General features: G+C 43.8%; 1 protein-coding gene and 1 long non-coding RNA gene across 4 annotated transcripts in view; one reads left to right on the forward strand and one right to left on the reverse strand.

The window, feature by feature from the left end:
* LOC128437657 (ral guanine nucleotide dissociation stimulator) overlaps window positions 1-18,797 on the forward strand; it is a 42,806-nt gene that overhangs the window by 8,065 nt on the left and 15,944 nt on the right. The window contains exon 1 of one of the 3 annotated variants that reach the window (XM_053419824.1): window positions 2,830-3,366. The exons of the other annotated variants lie outside the window; for them this stretch is intronic. Within the exon in view, the coding sequence (XP_053275799.1) occupies window positions 3,277-3,366 (90 nt within the window). The 5' untranslated portion in view covers window positions 2,830-3,276. Of the gene's footprint in view, window positions 1-2,829; window positions 3,367-18,797 lie in introns of those variants that run through there. 3 annotated transcript variants of the gene reach the window in all.
* On the reverse strand, window positions 2,290-5,032 carry LOC128437659 (uncharacterized). The gene is made up of 2 exons (XR_008338251.1): window positions 4,829-5,032; window positions 2,290-4,738 (listed from the first exon to the last, which is right to left on the reverse strand). It is a non-coding gene; the product is annotated as an uncharacterized LOC128437659 (long non-coding RNA).

An 18,797-nucleotide genomic window follows, 5' to 3' on the forward strand; every position in this document is an offset into this window, starting at 1 on the left:
TGTTTAATCACTAGATAAATTATGCTTGTGCTCAGAGGCAGCTCCATGAAGAAATGGTTTCTCCCGCCTGATTGTCGTGTTTCCAGCCGGTCGTTCATTTTGTTCTGAGCAGGTTATATTGTCATGTGTCATGTGCTCCAACTATAATATTTGATTCTATTTGATGCTCCGCTGTGTGAGAGGTGGATGAAGTATCGCACTCATCCTGTCTCTATGTGTGTGACGGCTGTGACAGCTGATTGTGTTTAGCTGAAGGGCAACACACTCACACACAACTGGAAAACCACTTACTGTTTACTCGTATAAATATTGCAGGGAAGTTTCGATAATGATAAAAACAAAATGCGACATGTTGCAATGTGAACAAATGAATAAATGTAATATACCATGTGACTTCTATAAAGACAACTACATAGTGAGCTCATTGGGAAAAGAAAGAAACAGGATTATGACGTTGGGTTTGAAAAACTCCACAGTAAATTGTAAATGTTTATTTTACACTTCGTATTAATACTTTAATGTAAAAACAGAATGATCATCTTTAAATGTAGAAATCAACTTGTGTCCCGGAAGTTGTGCCGTGATGCTCGGCTCGTATTTACTTTTGTACTTTTCTCTCGTATCTCCGCCGCGAGCGCAATGCATGATGGTAGATATCGCTCGGTAAGTGACCATCGGTTGCACACGATTTTTCATGATGCATTATGGGAAACCCTGAGTGCACTATAAAGAGTTTAAAGACACCACTTCAAAATGGCAAACTCACTATATAGTGATTAGTGACACAGCCCATCCTCCTGTTGTGTCCTCTTCTTCTGCAGCAGTTCGATCGCACCTGACTTGAGAATTGGTGCCACCAGCTGTTTATTATGAACCTACCCCCGAAATAAACAGAGTGGAGGATGGACATGTGCATGAATTTGAGTTTTCCTGAGCTCATTTCCTGCAAATATGAGCAAAACAAGTGCTACAGTTAATTGGAAACATGACAATTTTTAGAATATGCATGAGACTCACTGCCTTCGTATACAGCCCCCAGACCAACTCGGTACTTTCTGATAGTGAGTCATTCAAGCCTTTTCCTGTATGTCAGCTCTGGTCCTTGAACTGGTTCCATTGAGGTTTGTGGGAACCTCAGTGCCACCCAGTGATCCGGCCCCCCCCCTTTCAGTGAATCGTCGTAACCAAGGATGCGTCATGACCAGAGCGCGCCACACGATTCATAACAAAAGTAAACAATAGAAACAAGATGGTGGATCATCACAGTGAAAGTGTTTGTACTCTTTTCTTTTTTTTTTTCAGAAATTGTGTTTCCAACGTGTAGAATATGACACAATCACTGATTTTGTCATAGTTTGCTTCTAAAAAGCTGAACCAAGTTATCTTTGGATGAAATGTTTCAAATGGTTTCAGAATGAGGTGACTGGTTCTGAGGAGATCCCCTTTCATGTTGGTGCGGGGGGGGGCTGTAGCAACCACTCAGAGGGTGTATTATTGTAACCTCCTGTGTTGTAAACACAATGATGACTGAAGTGTTTGGCAAGTGACAGCACAACTACCTGCTCCCGGCAAGAAGAGGAAAAGTTAAACAGAAGTCAGAGTGACTGTCGGCCGTCTCTAAAGGAAATGGATGGATGTCTGCAGACTGGTTGATAAAGTTCACTGTGACCTTCATGACTCGTGTCAACCACTTTGTTTAAGAGAAATAAAATAGTGAGACAGTTTTTAATAAATAATAAGTTGTGTCAGTGGAATTAAAAGAAATGAGATCTGGCGAAAGGAACAGTCATATTTCAGTTTTTTTAATCTAATGCACAGTTAGACTCATTCCCTCTGCTTGAATAAAGATTTTATTTTCCAGGCAGGAAATGCACAGGTCCCTCACTCGGTCGATATGAAGCCGTCAGAACCAACCAGGTCCAAAGGGACATGAGCAGACAGGCCAGAGTCCAGAAAGGTCAGACGAGGGTCAAACAAACAAGCCAGACAGAATAAACAGCCAGGAGGGAGGACAGGGACATCAGTGGACAAACTGGCAGAGGGACGATGACTCAGGTTTGTATGCGGGGTGGGGGGGGTGGGGGGGACTGAGGACAGGCTGGCGGAAGTGGAGGAGCACGTTCGATCTCAAAAACATTCTCCACCGTGTTGAGAGACATGTTTGGTCCAAACTGTGCAACAGGCTTTGAAATATGATTTTCTCTGGTTTTGTGGGTGTGTCGAAGGTTGTTGTCCAATCAGCAGCGATGTGCACATAAACAATGCTGCGTTAGAAAGGCACTGACGTCATTGTGAAGTATTAAACACATATTTTAATCCAATGTCATCATCTACAAGATTTCTTCCACAGAATGACTTTCTCAGCTGCCATCCTTTTACTTTTGATAATATTAAAATCAGATGCAGGCCCACACTGAGCTGCGCAGTTTAGAAAAGAGGAGGAAAAACATTATTTAATACAGTTTTAACAAATCTGCCTCAACCGCACATTGTGAACTGCAAGAGGAAATCCTCAGAAAAGAGGAAGAGGGAAGAAAGAAGCCAACGCAACTAAAGGAAACACATAATAAACAGAAATGAGAAATAATCAGAGAACTAACAAGAAAAGAAATCTACACATTAACAACACAAAAAAAACACAATTCCTTTTCTGCCTCACAGGAAACCAGAGTTTGTGATTTCTGAATTGTTTGGTGTGTTTCCTTTAGTCACTGATAATTTTAAATATCCACAAAGTAATTCAGGCAGCATGAATTAAAGCTGAAATGAATTAATCTTTTTAATAACTGTTATAGCCAGGCTGCAAGAAGTGTATGTTTTTTATTAATGGATAAATCAAGTGCAGAATTACATCCAGATGAGAAACATTTTACTTTTTTATTTGGCTGTTAATGAATTTGTTTCACTTCCATGTCCATCCACTGATGAGCCTGAGAAGGTAATTCCCATCTGCTGGCAACCGGGGAAGTTTTTTGAATTCCCCGGCGTCTTTAACTTTCATTTTCAGTTCCAGCTTCGCCAGGTTTCTTCTTGTTGTCATTACTGAGACGATTCACTTCACCTCTGACAAACATGAAGATACCTACTTTCTTTGTTCTCCTTCGTAAGTTAACTTTTTACCAGTGTTGGTCCTGGGGTTGTTGACACAGCTGGTAGAGTAAACACGTTGGAGCAGAGCACTGGCGGAGGTTCGGCCAATCTGTGACGAGGGGGGTGGGAGCGAGCGCGCGAGGACGGTTTGGATCCCGAGCTTTCTGGTGTCTCAGTGAAACAAGCATGTGGGCCTGTGGACTGCTGGTCCGGACAAGTGCCTGCTGGGACGGCGAGGATTGTTACCAGTCAGCGAGGAGAGAAGAAGACAGACAGGTTGGATCCACTCATGTTTTCTTATTTTGTCCCACACGAGTCTGACTGTTGAGAGACTGAGCTGCTTGTGGTTTATAGACGCGTTGGACTTTGGATCTGTGTCACAAGAGTTTCTGTGAAAGGTGGTCCGGCTCGTCAGGTCACAGACTCTGGTAGTGATACCACTTATCCCCTGTTTTGATAATAATGCTGATAATTATGATTAACTCTCTTGATACAGCACCTTTCCAAACACACGTATAAGTTAAAAAGTGAATAGATGACTCATTTTTCTTCAGACTTGACTTTGACCTGCCCAGTGTTGTTTCTTATAACTTGTTCCAACACAAACCTGACTCAGAGATCTGTTAAAAACAGGATTCAGGTGAGTTCTTGACTGAACAACCTGGCAGGTCTACCTGCTACTGCCAATCTGACCTTTGCAGCTCATCCAGAATGCAGCAGCTCGACTGGTTTTTAACCAACCGAAATTCACTCACACCACTCCGCTCCTCCGCTCCCTTCACTGGTTACCAGTGGCCGCTCGCATCCGGTTCAAAACACTAGTACTTGCGTACCATGCTGTGAACGGATCTGGTCCAGTCTACATCCAGGACCTGGTCAAACGTTACACCCCAACTCGTTCACTCCGCTCTGCCTCGGCTAATCGGCTCGTTGCTCCCTCACTTTGAGCTAAACACTTATCAAAATCACAACTGTTTGCTGTCCTGGCTCCTAAATGGTGGAATGAGCTCCCCATCGACATCCGGACATCTGAAAGTATACACATCTTCCGCCGAAAACTAAAAACACACCTCTTCCGACTTTACCTTGAATAAAAAAAACACTAACAACTCTTTGAAACTAACACTTTAGTAGCACTTAAATGGCACTTACTTATAGCACTCTGTAGTTTTGTTTTATTTTGAAGAAATTGTACTTTCTTGATTCTTGTTGTTCTGGGTCTGTACCCTCGGGGTTGATGCACTTATTGTAAGTCGCTTTGGATAAAAGCATCAGCTAAATGAAATGTAATGTAATGTAATAATGAAAATGCACAAACTCCTGCGTCGCACTGTGTCTTGTCTACAGTGGATATGGATCCCTGCATTTGAAATGAAAGAGTCGATACCTCACCGACTATAATCTGATCCCATTAACTGTGACTTCAGTGAGGTCTGACCTGGACAGCCTGCTCCTGTTAGGAGCTGTCAAACTGAGACGCCAGCCTCTCCTCTGTCCACTTCCTACCTGCTCTGACCACGAGATTTAAAACTCAGCAGCCGTGAGAAACAATACCCAACTGAGTGGTTTTTGAAATATAAAACAAGCCCCTGATGATGCTGTCCAATCAAATCTTCTGACAGGAGGGGATGTAGCCGGGTGAAGGTCTCTGTTCGGAAAGAAATGATCATCTTCTTCAGGATGTCTGGGTTCAGAGAGTAGTTTCTTCCTGAGGATTTATGAAATGTGTTATTCTTACCCCCTTCCTCCCACTCAGCCGGTCAGGTTATGTCACCCCAGCACCCGTCAATCATCTTGATGAGCTGTCGCCTGGCCGAGGTAATCAGCCGACATGCAGCCTCCACTGGTGTCAAAAGGGACGAACAGAAAATGTTCTCTAAACGTTGAGCTGCTCCTCCGTTCGACCGTTTGCCTCTGTGCTGCTTCTGCTGCTCTCTGGCTGTTTGCAGGTAGCGAAAACAAAGAGAGCAAACAAAGATGGACGACATGTTGGCTCCCAAAGTGAAGCCAAAAGCTGTGTCTCAATTCAGTGACCTCACTCTGCGGAGGACGCGGTCTCCTGGACTTTTTTAAAACATGTGTACCGCTAGCTTATCGGCTAAAAATGTATTCTCTTGACGTCTTCTCCTCGCATTTTGCCGCCATTTCCTGTTGGAAAACTGTCACTGAACCGCGATGAATCATGGGATATGTCTGTTCTGGGAAGAATCCACCAGGTGGCTGCCTACTTTGTTCGGGGGTGGAAGGACGCGTCGCAAGATGGCAGCGTTTAGTGGCATCGTTTCTGGAGAGTAGGAGGAAGTGGAGGCGTCCATCATTTACTGGTTATTGTTTATGTGAGCTGAGTATGTAGGTTAAACCAAAACAACGGGCTGAAAGAGGCTAAAAGGTTCTGTAGATCTTTTAACATTTGATTTCGTCATTTTAACCAGTGCAGCTTTAAACTGTAAAACTCAGATCTTATTGTTTACATTCCAATGCATCCAAATTGTTTGGCAACTCTTGGACGTAGGTATTACTTGTACTTATGTCAGTGAATTTTTATTTGACTGATTTAATTGATTTAAAAAATTTGATTGATTTTCCTGGACTGACTTTCGTTCTTACGTCGGCTTTATAATCAGTTTATTCTCATTTTATTTGCCTGATTCTTTTTTCTGTTATGTAACTCGGTACTCTGCCCATGCCTGGAGTTCTGCTCGGCCTTTGTTTGTTACAGATTTATTGTCTGGGGAACATCGAGCGTCTGGCACAGGCTCAGCTCAGCAACAAGCCTCCACTGCTGGCCCCTGTTAGCCTCCACTGGGGGGGTGTGCCTTGCTAAATGGCATCCTGACAGGAGTTTTTGCAGAAGTTAAACTTTCTGCCTGGCTCGGTGTCGTCTGGAGTCAAATATCTTGCAGATGTTGGGCCACTCGATTGTTGCCGTCGAACAAGGCTCCCTCCTTCTCCTCCTCCTCCTCCTCCTCCTCCTCCTCCTCCTCCTCCTCCACGTCTTCCAGACTCTTTGTGGGTGTGGTCGACTTCTTAATTCGTGCGGCTGCGTAATACTTTGTGCGTGAATCTGCGTAGGAGCCCGTGTTTCTTTGTGTTGTGTTTGAGAGAGAGTCGGGGCGGCCTCTCGGCATCACCCTCCTCGGGGAATAGTAAAACATGCCGGCGCGTCAGTCTGAGCCAGAGCCACGGCAGCAGCAGCACATCAACATCCTCTGGTATTGATTTCCAGCAGACTAAAAGTTGGACGTTCGCTCCGAGCTCTCAGAGAATTCTGGGACTCAGGAAGAAGGATATTAACAATGGAGCTGCTGCTCGGGACTGATCAGCTTTACTGGACTGTTTCTCTAATGTTTCAAAGGATGTTAGACATGAACAGTAGTTAAAGGTCTATCAGAATCTGTATCAGGCTTGAAAACCCCGTATTGATCCTCCTCCTCCTCCTCCCTACTCCTCCTCCTCCTCCTCCTCCTCCTCTTTGTGTCTCACCCGCAGTTTGTGGTTCTCGTCCTGCAGCTGCAGAGTTATGTGAGTTGCAACTTGCAGCAGCTCAGTGGCGAGAGGAGGCCGCTGAGGTCGGACATGTTTGCTGTTGGAGTCGGACTCAGCTGGTGCAGCAGATGTTTTTCTTTAACTTTTCTTAATCACGTTCTCACCTGTTCTGGCTCTCGGTGCAGTTCAAACCTCCGACAACAACGTCTCTCAAATAAATATCATTAATTAAAGTTCAGCATCAATTATCTGTGAAACATGAGGCTGCAGGTTTGTTGTGTTTGTCTCTTTTGTTGACGTAACTGCTGAACATCCAGAACGAGCTGAATTAATCTGAGTTAGTTCTCATTCAAGTACTGGGCAATTTATCAAGATGACTGATGGTGTCTTGGATCTGACGTCTGTTCCTGACATTTGCCAATAGGGGGCAGTGTTGGATGTCAGATCCACAGAGGCTCCGGTTGTGATCTGACAGTGAAGGCATCAAAAAAAAAAATCCAAATAAAGAAGATCAGTGAAACTGGGCCTTACTGATGAGTAGTTCAGGTGCTGGGCTTTAAATATGTATTTCTCAGAATCTTGATTTAAACGAACGGTTTGTTTTTGTGGTGTTGAAAATCTTAAAGCTGCAGTTAAATGTTGAAAAGCAATTTCCACCCATTTGCTTGAGTGATTTAAGGTTTTTGCTGGAGCTGCCTGTGTTTCAGGTGCAGGGAGAGTTATGCAAGTTGGAGTTAAATTATTATTTTCACCATTGATTAATGCGATGATTATTTTATCATTATTTATTTAGCAGCAGTTTTGATTATCAGTTAACCGTGTCACACATTTTCCAGGTCTAATTCCAGCTTTTAAAATATGAAGATTTTCTTCCCTTCCTAGTTTTTATATATTAGTAAATAATTAATTTCAGGGTTTTTCCACTGTGCGTTAAACATATTAAGACTTTTAAAGTAAACAATTGATCGATGGAATATTCTCCATCTTGTCCTACGTTCTAAAATCTGTAGATTAATTGATAGATAACATAATGATTACTTGTGGTCCTATTTGGATATTATAAGTAATTCCTTAATGTCAAAATACCTTTTTTAAAGTGCAGAGGTAAGAGCAATACTATTGAGTGTTGAACTGTATTATAAAATATATGTTGCATTATAATTATCATTATCAAGACTATTTTAAGGAATCTAGCAGATTGCAGCATTATGATATTATATATATGTGTGTGTGTGTGTGTGTGTGTGTGTGTGTGTGTGTGTGTGTGTGTGTGTGTGTGTGTGTGTGTGTGTGTGTCTGTGCGCTGCCATAGTGAGAACACAAAAACACACTCCCATCGTCATTTCCCAGAGGCATTACGTCAGGCTGGAGGAGGTTAACGCTGCCTTCAGGGACATCTCGTACATTTGTCAATGATGACCTATCACACAGCACAGTCCTTGTTGGAGAACATAAGAAAGTCTTTGTGATAAACAGTGTGATATAGATATAGATCTTATGATGTTTATAGTCGAATGTGAATAGTTCGGGGCTTGCAGACATTTGGATGAAACCACAGGAGCAGCATTGAGGCATTGTATGTGTTTTCTGTTGTTTTCCGTTCGTTTGAAGAAGTGCTCGCCATTGCGTTCAGTTGTATTGCCTTCGGCTGCAACGCTGCTTTATAGTGGTGAAAAGATAATGAGGGAATCTTCAGTTTTGGTTGAACCATGCCTTCAGTCCTGCGGCGTTCCCTCGGGTGCTGAAATGTCCCAGGGGCATGAAGGCAGCAGCGCGCTGGGGGCGGGGTTTAGCTGCACCGGAGATGACAGTGGAGGAGCTCCGAGCAGCGCCTCCTCCTCCTCCTCCTCCACCGGGGATCAGTGCTCACCCTGCCCGGGACAAACACCCACACACACCGGGGACATGTCCCCACCGCCGCCGTGACCGACGCCCGGGGCTCCGCAGGGCATCCATGGTCTCTTTCCCGGGGATGCAAACCGAGGCGCGCAGCCTGAAGCCGGGTCCTCTGCCGGAGATGTTTGACTCGTCCTGGAAGGTCCGGAGCATTTGGGACGGGGTGAGGCTGGAGGTGGTGGAGGACCGCAGCCCGGTGGTCCTGCACAGCTTCACCCACCTGGACCCGGACCTGCCGCTGCTGGAGGTGAGGAGGAGGAGGAGGAGGCCCGGGGGAGGTTGCAGGGCCCGGGGCCGGAGGCTGGTGGAGGAGAGGCGGGGAGGAGAGTTGTCCCTGGTCCGTTAGCTGGTGCGGTTTGTTGTGATGGTTCCAGGACTGGGTGGCGGATCCAGGACTGCGTGGAGGATCCAGGGGAATTGGTTCTGAGTTGATCCGCAGCTTATGAGAAAATATTCATTCAAGAATTTAGATTAAATTTAGTTTAATTGAATTGTTTGAGAATTAACTTAAATAAGAAAATCCACATTGTGAGATGCTTTTACAAAGACTGGACACTTTAATACACATTTCACCATCTTATAATCATCTCTGTGTGTGTGTGTGTGTGTGTGTGTGTGTGTGTGTGTGTGTGTGTGTGTGTGTGTGTGTGTGTGTCCAAAGTACACATGAAATGACTTCACGTGTATTTATAATCGAATCAGACACAAAGACAGACTCTAATCCTGTCTTCATAAACCGTCTTATTATAATCGTGCTGATTAAACAGCTTATCACTGTACAGTTGCTGAGTGGCTGGAAAGTACGGAGCATTTATCTGTGTCATGATGAGCTCAAAGAGTTCACATACGTTCTCAGTGACACTCCCCACACCGTGCTACATGGTGCTGGTCCAGAATGACTTGCTTTTTTTCTCAGGTTGTGTTCATCTCGTTGAATTCAGAAACTGAAACCGTCCCAGTTCAGTTTTCACTCAGACAAGTCAAATGTACAATAACGTTCATTATATTGATCTTTAAGAATAATCTGTAGCTTTGTCAGAGCACTACATGTTATTAAAAAGATTTTTCTCTTTGAGACTTAGATCTAATGCTTGTTTTTCGTATATCAATAGATTACAACAAATTCATTGTTCGGTACAAACATATTTAATCATAAAAAGCTTAAAAATGCTACACAACCTCAGGCTTGAATACAAAAAGTTCACAGTACATTTTCTGCTGATTCCACACGTTTCAGCTCGACGGATTCATTGTGTGAGTGCTTGTACGTATACTTATTGTACATATACAATATTTTGTATATATACATACTTGTGTGGTGAAGGGAATCCACTTCAGTCTACATAAATCCACACGTTATGTAAATTCCTTCATGAGGGCAATCAGCATTAACGTTTATCAGACGGGGCCTCAATTGACGACTACTTTAATTATTCAAGTTAGTTCTCTATTTATTGATTATCTATTCGGTCAAAAGCAGGTAGATTGTCACATATTCAACTTCCCTCAATGATCAGTCAGTTGATTCAAGTCTACTTCAGATTCAGCTCTGAGGTCTGTACTGTCTGTGCTTGTAGTTGTTTTTGGGACGTCTCTGTGGTGCAGAAAATCCCATTCGGATGATATAAGTCATGAAGTTATGTAACTGTTAAGCCCTAATGACAACAAGGTATATAGATGAATGTGTTTATCTATGGTTGTGTGGCAGTTAAGTGTGTTTCACTCTCGTCCTGACCCAAACACCCGTAACCCGAAGCAGCAGTTTCACAGTTGTCCGTATAAAAGGCCCATTTGTGTGGATTAAGCGTAACGTTCTCCAGCGCTACATGGTTTACATCCTGTACATCGATCCGATAAGGAGGGAGGAGGGTGTTTACTGCTCTTATGTAAGGCCCCGGATTGGACGAGGACACCGTCTTAGCTGGTACCACATTGAGACGACCTGGTGTCCTCTGTCCTCGATAGACGGCAGACAGTCTAGTATGTTCTCTTTCTGACTCTCTGCTCTGTTTGTCATCAGTCGGAGCTGGACCCACATCACAGGCCTCTTATTAAAACCCTCGCGTTCTCCTGAGCGTGTGGGGGGGGGGGGGTCAGCGGCGCTCTCTCTCGTCTCCAGCTAACCTGCTCTGCTTCGTCTCTTCACTCTGATCTAATCCTCCCCTCTAACACAATTACCTAATGCCTAATCCCCCTCCTGCAGAGGCTGAGAGCTTTCCTCCACAATCGCCGCCTTTCTTCTCCTCGGTACACAGGCGTGATTTGATGCCGAGGTTTGGTTACAGGACGTATGCGTCACAGAGGAGGACTGGTTCAGGTTCAGGTCATACGTTGATCTCTCTGGCTCCATGTTGACCTCTGACCTCTGCAGTGGAAATGCTCCTCCAGTGTCCACATTGGTTTTTGTACTTCCTGTCCTGTCGTTTACCGGAGAATCTTTAAACGCTTCATATCTCTAGGCTCTTTACAACCTTAGCCAGAAGTTTCATTGTGTTTTAAATTTAAAAACTACATAAATACCAAATAAACTTTGGACTATTTGAACTATGAGCAGTTTTTAGTTTTTGAGATATGAACATTGTTGTCCTCCACTCTTTCATCCCTCTCTGGCGTCACTGCACATTATCAACACATGTGTACCGCCCAAGCTAAAACAAGACTACGTCATCGCAAGAGACAAACAGGATGAGGTGGGGACTGAGACGAAGTATGTTCTAACTATTATAGTTCTTATTTTCGATCTGTACTTACTGTATCACATCCTGCAGCTGAGAGGATCAAATGTCTTTTGAAACAGAGGTCAAGTTACTGGTGTGTTCGACTTCTGACAGAAACAAAACATCGTCAGCTGCTCCAGTTAATTCTTAGTTCACTCTCCACACTTGTTTCTGTTAGTTTAAGTTCTAGCTATAGAGTGAACATGATCTAAACCTGTTGGATCGAAGCTTAAACTTTTCAGATCCAAACTAGAGGAAGCAGTTGGCTCAGAATTGATTGATTGATTGATTGATTGATTGATTGCAGTTGGGTTTGATGGTGAAGAAGAGTGGGTGGTGTGCAACTGAGCTGTTTGAAAAACATGTGATTAAGCCTCTTTTTTTTCCCACACTGCATGTTTTGTTTGATTTTATGTAACTAAGCACTCCCACAGTAATCACACTAATGGGAGCCAAGTTCACAGCACTGACATATAGATGTAGAAAAAACGCAGTCAGGGAATATACTGTTTACAGACCAGCAGATTCAGGCTAAGAACAGGAGCGGAGCTGTGGGAGCTCTCTATATGTGGCACAGTCCAGTCCCAACCAGTGGGATTAGGGGCCAGACCTGCAGAAAACACTGCTGTTCAATGAGACCGTCTCAGGAGGCTTCAAACAAAAAGTCAGTGCAACACAGAAAATTGCTCATTCAGTCACAAATCAGTTTGAATCGTCCCTGTGGGTTCTGCTCCCCTTCAGGCTTCACTGGGACTTACAGCGCTCTGTGAAAGTTTGAGGCACTTCAGATATTTAGATTCTTATCCAGCGTATGATCCCATCAGGGAGGCGAGTATCCCAAAACACACAGCCAGGGTCGTAAAGAACCGTCTCCAGAAGAACAAGGAGTCCTTCAACAAATGATCTGACCCTGATCTCAACACCACACAGGATGAAGACCACACTGAGACTGACTGTCAGAACTTTTCTTGAACTTTTCCTGTTCCCTTATGTTAAAGCTGCTTCCAGACATGCACCTTAGTTCAGGCATTTTCCTTAAAATCTCCAGGTGTGTATGTGTGTCAGTTGCTTAGGACGGTATATAGAACTTTTCCCACGTGAGTCCATGTGAGAATACATCAGGAAGATGTCTGGAAACTTACAGCGAGCGAGTCGACGTGTTGACGACAGACTTGAAACTGGAAATTGTGTTTTGAGGACAAATTTGTTTCTGTGAATTCTAGTGTCAGGTCAGGTTTGTTCCCATTGGCTGGGCTGTCATCTAGATTTCTATACACTGTAAAACATTGGCCTCAGACGAGTTCAGACAAAAAACCCTGTGGCCCCCGAGCTGCACTCTATTGTGAAGGAGTCTTACTCCAACAATCTCCTGCTGCGTTCTTCATCCTGTCTGTGAAAGACAAACTCCTTCTGCTCTGGTTTGAGAAGATATCTGTGCCCAGAGCGGTAATGAAGTGAACAGACTGTAACTGGAGCTCTCTCTCTCTCTCTATCATGGTCTGCTTGTCCTCGGTGCTGCTCACTGGGACCCAGCCAAGCTCACAAGCCGTCCCAGATGAATGACATAATAACACGGTGCCACTGTAGCTTCACCACATGGAAGAAATAATCTCATGTGCAGTTAACAAAACATACTTTAAGGACAGAGCCCGACAGCAGAGGAATATGTTGTGTTGTGTGCAGGTTCCACCGAGTGTCTCCGAATCTATTTTTATCTGTATAAATCTGTGCTGTGGAGAAATGTGACTTCAATGATGTTGTGGACACTAATGAGGAATCATCAGGTCTGAGAGACATGTGGGGGGGAGAGGGGGAGTCACGCCGGGACACGCAGTGTGAGTGGAGGTGATCTGGGATCTGTCCTCGTTTAGCATTAGTATTGATTCAAGTACGGCGGGGGGGGACTCGGCACAGACGAGCTTTTGTCTCCGCAGCTCATCTCGAAAAGAATCGAGAAGCCGAGTGCCGCAGCAGGAATGTGAAGTCCCCGACGCCTGGAAAGATACTCAATTCTCCAAGTCCTCTCAAAGCGGCTGTGTGTTTGCTGTGGTGTAATTACCAGGATGCTCCGACTCACAGAAGCTTTCAGGACATGTGAACGGAAGCTTCTAATCAAAGGTGCAGCTACAAGTGTCTGAATCCGACTCGTTCTCCCTGTGACTCGAATCTGAAGGGTTCTAATCTTCCTGAATCACAACAACAAGCTGCTGTTGTCTCTTCTTCATCCACACGGAATAAGATATGTGAGATGGAATCAGATTCTGGGTGAGCCTCGAATCTGAATCTGTTAGGGGGCTAGAAATCTCAGCGTTTTGGAAACGTGCTTATTCGCTGGATTTTGGAAAATAAGATGAGAAGATTGATAAGAGTCATAGGTTTGAGTTGAATAAAGACAGTTTACTTGTTTACAGAGTCATCTCAGGTTTCACTTTTGGAAATGTTACTCTGCTTGGGGGGACAAAACATAAAATCCAAAATATGCAAATATGAGCCTTTTATTTACATAAAAATATGTTGATTACAGTCGTTTGGCTGCATCGAGGATTTATAAAAAATCTTCCAGTAACAAAAAGCAAGTTAATACGAAGAGCAGCGAAATAATTTAAAAGCCACAACCGACTAATTATTTGATTTGGCCTCTGAGGTTCATTCTTGACTTTGTGATCAGCAGTTTGGCGTCAAAACCTCACATATAATTCATTTGTCGTTTCCGGAGCTTTCGACCACATCCCTTCCTCTGAGACCGGTCTGGTGCAATCAAGGAACCACACATTGAAAGCTTCGGAATCAACCTCCCAGTTTGATCGTTTCATTATTTGTTTATTAGATTTATTATTCAAATTGTATTTCCTGCTGTGTTCTCACATGGACTCACTGGGACATTTCACCAGTCGGTAGGAAAAGTTCCAGACCTTATTACACATCTGAAAACAGCTCAAGTATTAGTGAACATAAAGCCAAGAGTTTTTATCAAGATTTAAAATGTATTCTTTATGCTTCTCTGCTGTGCCGAGGATTGAAAGTGAAAAATATGAACAAACTGTGTTCGACTTGAAGAAGGAAAATGACTTGAAGGCGCTTGAGCAAAAACAAACTTTCTCTAACACTGAATCCCTCCTGTCACGTTGAATTTACTTGATATTGAACTCGCCTGGAAGATTTGAAGTAACAGCTGAATAAAAAACACAGTCATGTGATTGCAGGAAATGTAGATTGAGGTCATCTTCATCATCTAATCAGTCGTTCTTTGGCCTGAGGCCGTTCCCCAAGCTCGGTCGCACACAGGAAAAACCGATCATGTCAAGTTTTTTTCGCTGGAAGAGGCAACGCAGATAAAAATGGAGCTTCTGTCACGATGGTGATTTCGAAAGAGAAACGGTTCCCGAGCCTTTTGGATGCAGATGCAGGGAGAGGACTGTCGTTGTGGTAGAAGACGAGGAGCCTTTGATCACGATGACTTTTAAAGTTAGACTCCTCGTCACATCACTGCCTCATTGTCATTAAGAAATCTTGGATTCAGAATGATATAGTTAACTTTGAGCTAGTCTTTGTGACACTTTAGACTGACACATGTAAATTAACCTTGGATGAAAGTTAACACAGACATTCAAGGTGCCCAGAGGTTGCACCCTCTTGACTTTGAGGATCCTTTGATCTCTCCTACAGCGCTGGACTGTCTCAGCAGTTACTCGGCAGATCGGCTCACAGTTGTTCACATCACTATGAGATTCACATTCGTTTCTTTGTTGATTCTCTGACTTGATTATCTGTGTTTGATTTCAATATTAATTATTTGTGTTTTCATGCAAAAGAATAAATAAATAGATCATTGTCTCAATCAGAGGGTTTGAAAGAGGAGGGAGGATAACCTTTAGATTTTTGACCGTCTCTTGTCCAGCTCCAGTGACAGTGGGAGATAAAACGAGGATCTGGCCTCATGAGTTACGCTCCTGCTCTCCTCCTCTGTCCTCACTGGCTTTTTCAGCGCCCATTGTCGGCGAGGGGAACTCGCTGGTTTGTGCCACAGGCTTGTAATGGATGCGCGCTATTGTTGGCTTTGTTCAGCCGTTGACTGTTTAGCCGGCAGGTTTCTCTTTCCACTGGGAGTTTCCCTGCTGATCTACATTTAGAGCTGAGCTCTCGGGGGATTTCAGTGGGCTCATTTAGGACGGCCGCTTTTCAAAGCAGGTGTGTTTCTGTTGTTGAGCGTCATGATTTGGCCGATGCCTCCGAACCTGCTCCCACAGCGCGGCTCGGCCTTGAGGGGATTTGGCAGCTAGTCAGGCTTTACTTTAGTCGTGGTGCGTGTTTGTTTTAGTGTGTCCCTGTGCCAGGTGGCTGTGTTTGCAGAGACTCTAAAACATCAGATATGAAGACGGGAGGTTTCTATTGTGAGAGATAAACATTTTATAACTACACACAAATTGTGTTTTTGAGCAGTGGAGCCACCTCACTGAGGAGGGAGAGTCCTGAGCTCTCAGACTCACTCCTCCAGGCTAAATGTAGAATTGGGTCAAGTAAACAATTTTCCAAACTACATTGTGAAGATGTTAAGATTAAGATATTGTGAAGATTCAGTGATTTTTTTTTTTAAAGTTCACTGTGTGACAAGAGAAAATAGCACCATGTCAGCTCTATGGTTTATTATTAACAGTCATTAAAATGACTATTAATAAATGAACAGTAAATCCATTCATCCAGTCGTAGAACAAACCACTATTGCTCATGTGATTTCATTTTCCCTTTCCCTCGCCCTGTCAACCTATTTCCTGTTGTCTGCCTCATCTCTCGCTGCTGACGCTCGTGGTCGCCTCACATTCCTTTGTCCCACATGAGCGTCCGTGGTCATTCACAGTCAGGACGGCGTAGGTGAGCTCAGATCTGATCAGTGTTGGAACCAGTGCGGAGGCGGCTGATTGTGGATGCCAGACATTTCTGTGGACCCTGCTTTCCGATTTTATTCAAGAACTCCCACAGCGAGCAGAGAAACCCTGAACAGATTAATAACTGCAGAGTTAAATTTGTTGAGATCTGCACGGACACAATAAAGTTCATGCAGTGTGTTTTTTATCTGATGATGCAGGATTCAGGAGGAGGGGCCACTGGGTGATATCATAGACTGTAAATAAAGATGGACGACGTGTCTCTGCTTCATTACACTGTCCAGAAATTAAGCCAAAAATATCCAAAACACAAATGCTGCCATCTTAACCTATTAAACATGTACTTAGATTTTTTAGAATTCGGCCCAATGTCCCATTCACTAACGTGGAGGAGGCAGAGTTTAAGACCATTACTGCAGTCAGCCACCAGGAGGTGTTCTAAAGGATTGGGATTCTCTTATGGGGGAGCTGTCATGTCGTCCATCTTTTATAAACAGTCTATGGGTGCAGTTAAATCATCTTTAAATTGAAAAGTGATTTTTGCAGCCGGTGAATAAAAGCAAGCCGCCGGTGTGAAAGGCTCTGATGCTGTTCAACGGTCACATGGGTCTTTGAACAGCATCGGCCTCGTGGTTAAGTTAATGTGAGCACAGAGAGAGTAACAGTGGAGTTTTAGGCTTGGGGGTCAAACGCCTTAAAGCTACAAGTCCATGTTATACATCCACTGTTGGGATGTGGATGTTTTCAGTGCAGTTTGTCTATTTGTCAGCAGGACGACATTTTTCCTGCTGTATTTTTCTGGGAAGCTGGAAGAAAAACTTCTGGAAAATCCCCAGAGCAACTGTAGAATTAACTCTAACCCCAAACCTCTGGAAAATCCAGTGTTCAGTGCTCGATTGAAAGCAGCCTCATGTGAATTTCTCAAATAATAATGCAGAGATATTTATGAAGAAAATACTGAGATTTAGGAGCTTGTAAAATTTGGTGCAGCTTGATTCGAGTTTAAGCGACTGTTGGGTCTTGAGCTCTACTGAGTCTAGTATATTTCAAGTGTTGGGACATATTCTGAGCTGCTGAATTACTGTGGAGCCACTTCCTGTCTGTTTGAAACCAGTGTGGTGCAGATCTGGTCGCTGAGTCAGGATGAAGGAATGTGATCCTAACCTAAATTAAAAAGGAGACAGTGGGGGTGAGGTTCCTGTGAAGATTACAGTGGAATTTCCATAAAATTCCTCATTGATTTTATTTGTCTGCTGAAGCTTATTTGAGTCCGGGAGGCTGTCGACTGCAGCTTCTGCCCTTTTTCTAATCATCTGAGTAGTTTGAACGAAACGTCCCGAGAGGGGCATCATCCCCCCCCCCCCCCCCCCCCCCAGAGTCTTTATGTAAATCAGGTGGTTGCCCAAACTGACATTGAGGAAAAAGTCCCTCTCTTACAGCAGCTGTCACATTAAGGTTAAACCTGTCATCTTTCCTCTCACTGAAGTGGTCCCATGTCAGATTCCTGGTTAGAAAAACACACCCAGCTACTTCCTGCCTGGTTAAAAAGCAAACGTTTGGTCTTTACCTCGTGTCCTCACATGTTCCTCCTCATGGCCACTTTTGATATTTGAGTGTTTTAGCATTAGAGGCTTTTTTCTGCTTGTCATGTCGTCATGAGGTGACACCGGTGACACCGAACCCTTCATTCACTGTTTTGTTGAAGTAGTACGAGGAGCGTGGTTATCATGGCTCATCCTCACTGGAGCAGGGATGAATGGAGGCTTTATGGTGAGACTTGACTCTGCGGATGGAGGGAGGCGCTGCCCTTGAGCTTTTTTTTTTTGTGTGTGTGTTTTTTGTTGAAGTGATAGCAGTGTCAAGGCCTCTGTGGTTTGGCTGATAAGCAGCGCTCCTGCTGTCAAGGCAGCTGCAGCTGGGCCTCAGACATTTTACTGTGCATGATATACAACAGTCCAGGGGTTTGTCTCTCTCTCTCTCTCTCTCTCTCTCTCTCTCTCTCTCTCTCTCTCTCTCTCTCTCTCTCTCTCTCTCTTCCCATTTATCTGCCACACTCTCCCTCTCTCTGTAACACACACTCTGTCAGGAGGGCGGCTCAGGTTCTATACGAGCCGAGTGGTCATTGATCTGATCCCTGTGGAGAAGTCAGTTTTTCTTTAATTGGCGAAACAGAGTCTCAGCCTTTGTTTTCAGGCTCTTCTTGTTGGTTGTGTAATATATCACTTCAGCAGCATCATTATTGAGATGTGAGCATGCCCAATATTCACAATTCAAAAGTCACAAATTAACTTTTTTGCTGCTTGATACAAAAAGAAAACAGTTCTTATTATTATCTCGGTCTGAATCTGCCCGACATCATCTCCTGTGACTGAAAATGCAGGAAGCAGAAATGTGAAGTAAATACATTTATCCTGTTTTATTGGAGAAGTAATGTTTGGATTATACATCAAGGAACCATCAGTGTTTGGGGAGAGAAGCACGTTATGATGGAGAAACATTTAAACACAGGACTCATCTGTGGTTTGTGCAAAACATTACAGAAAATTAGCAAAAAATTAATTTGAGTTTCCCTCCACCACCTTTTAGTGAGTATTAGTTTGTAAGTTTGTTCATCAATACAAACAGTTGTTGTCATTAAACCACTGCAGCAGAAGGTATTTGAAACTTTAACAATGTAAAAAGTAGGTTTGTGCGATTCGATATGACTTTATTATTAGATTTTGTT

This window comes from Pleuronectes platessa, chromosome 4, assembly GCF_947347685.1.
Source record: "Pleuronectes platessa chromosome 4, fPlePla1.1, whole genome shotgun sequence".
Taxonomy (NCBI): domain Eukaryota; kingdom Metazoa; phylum Chordata; class Actinopteri; order Pleuronectiformes; family Pleuronectidae; genus Pleuronectes; species Pleuronectes platessa.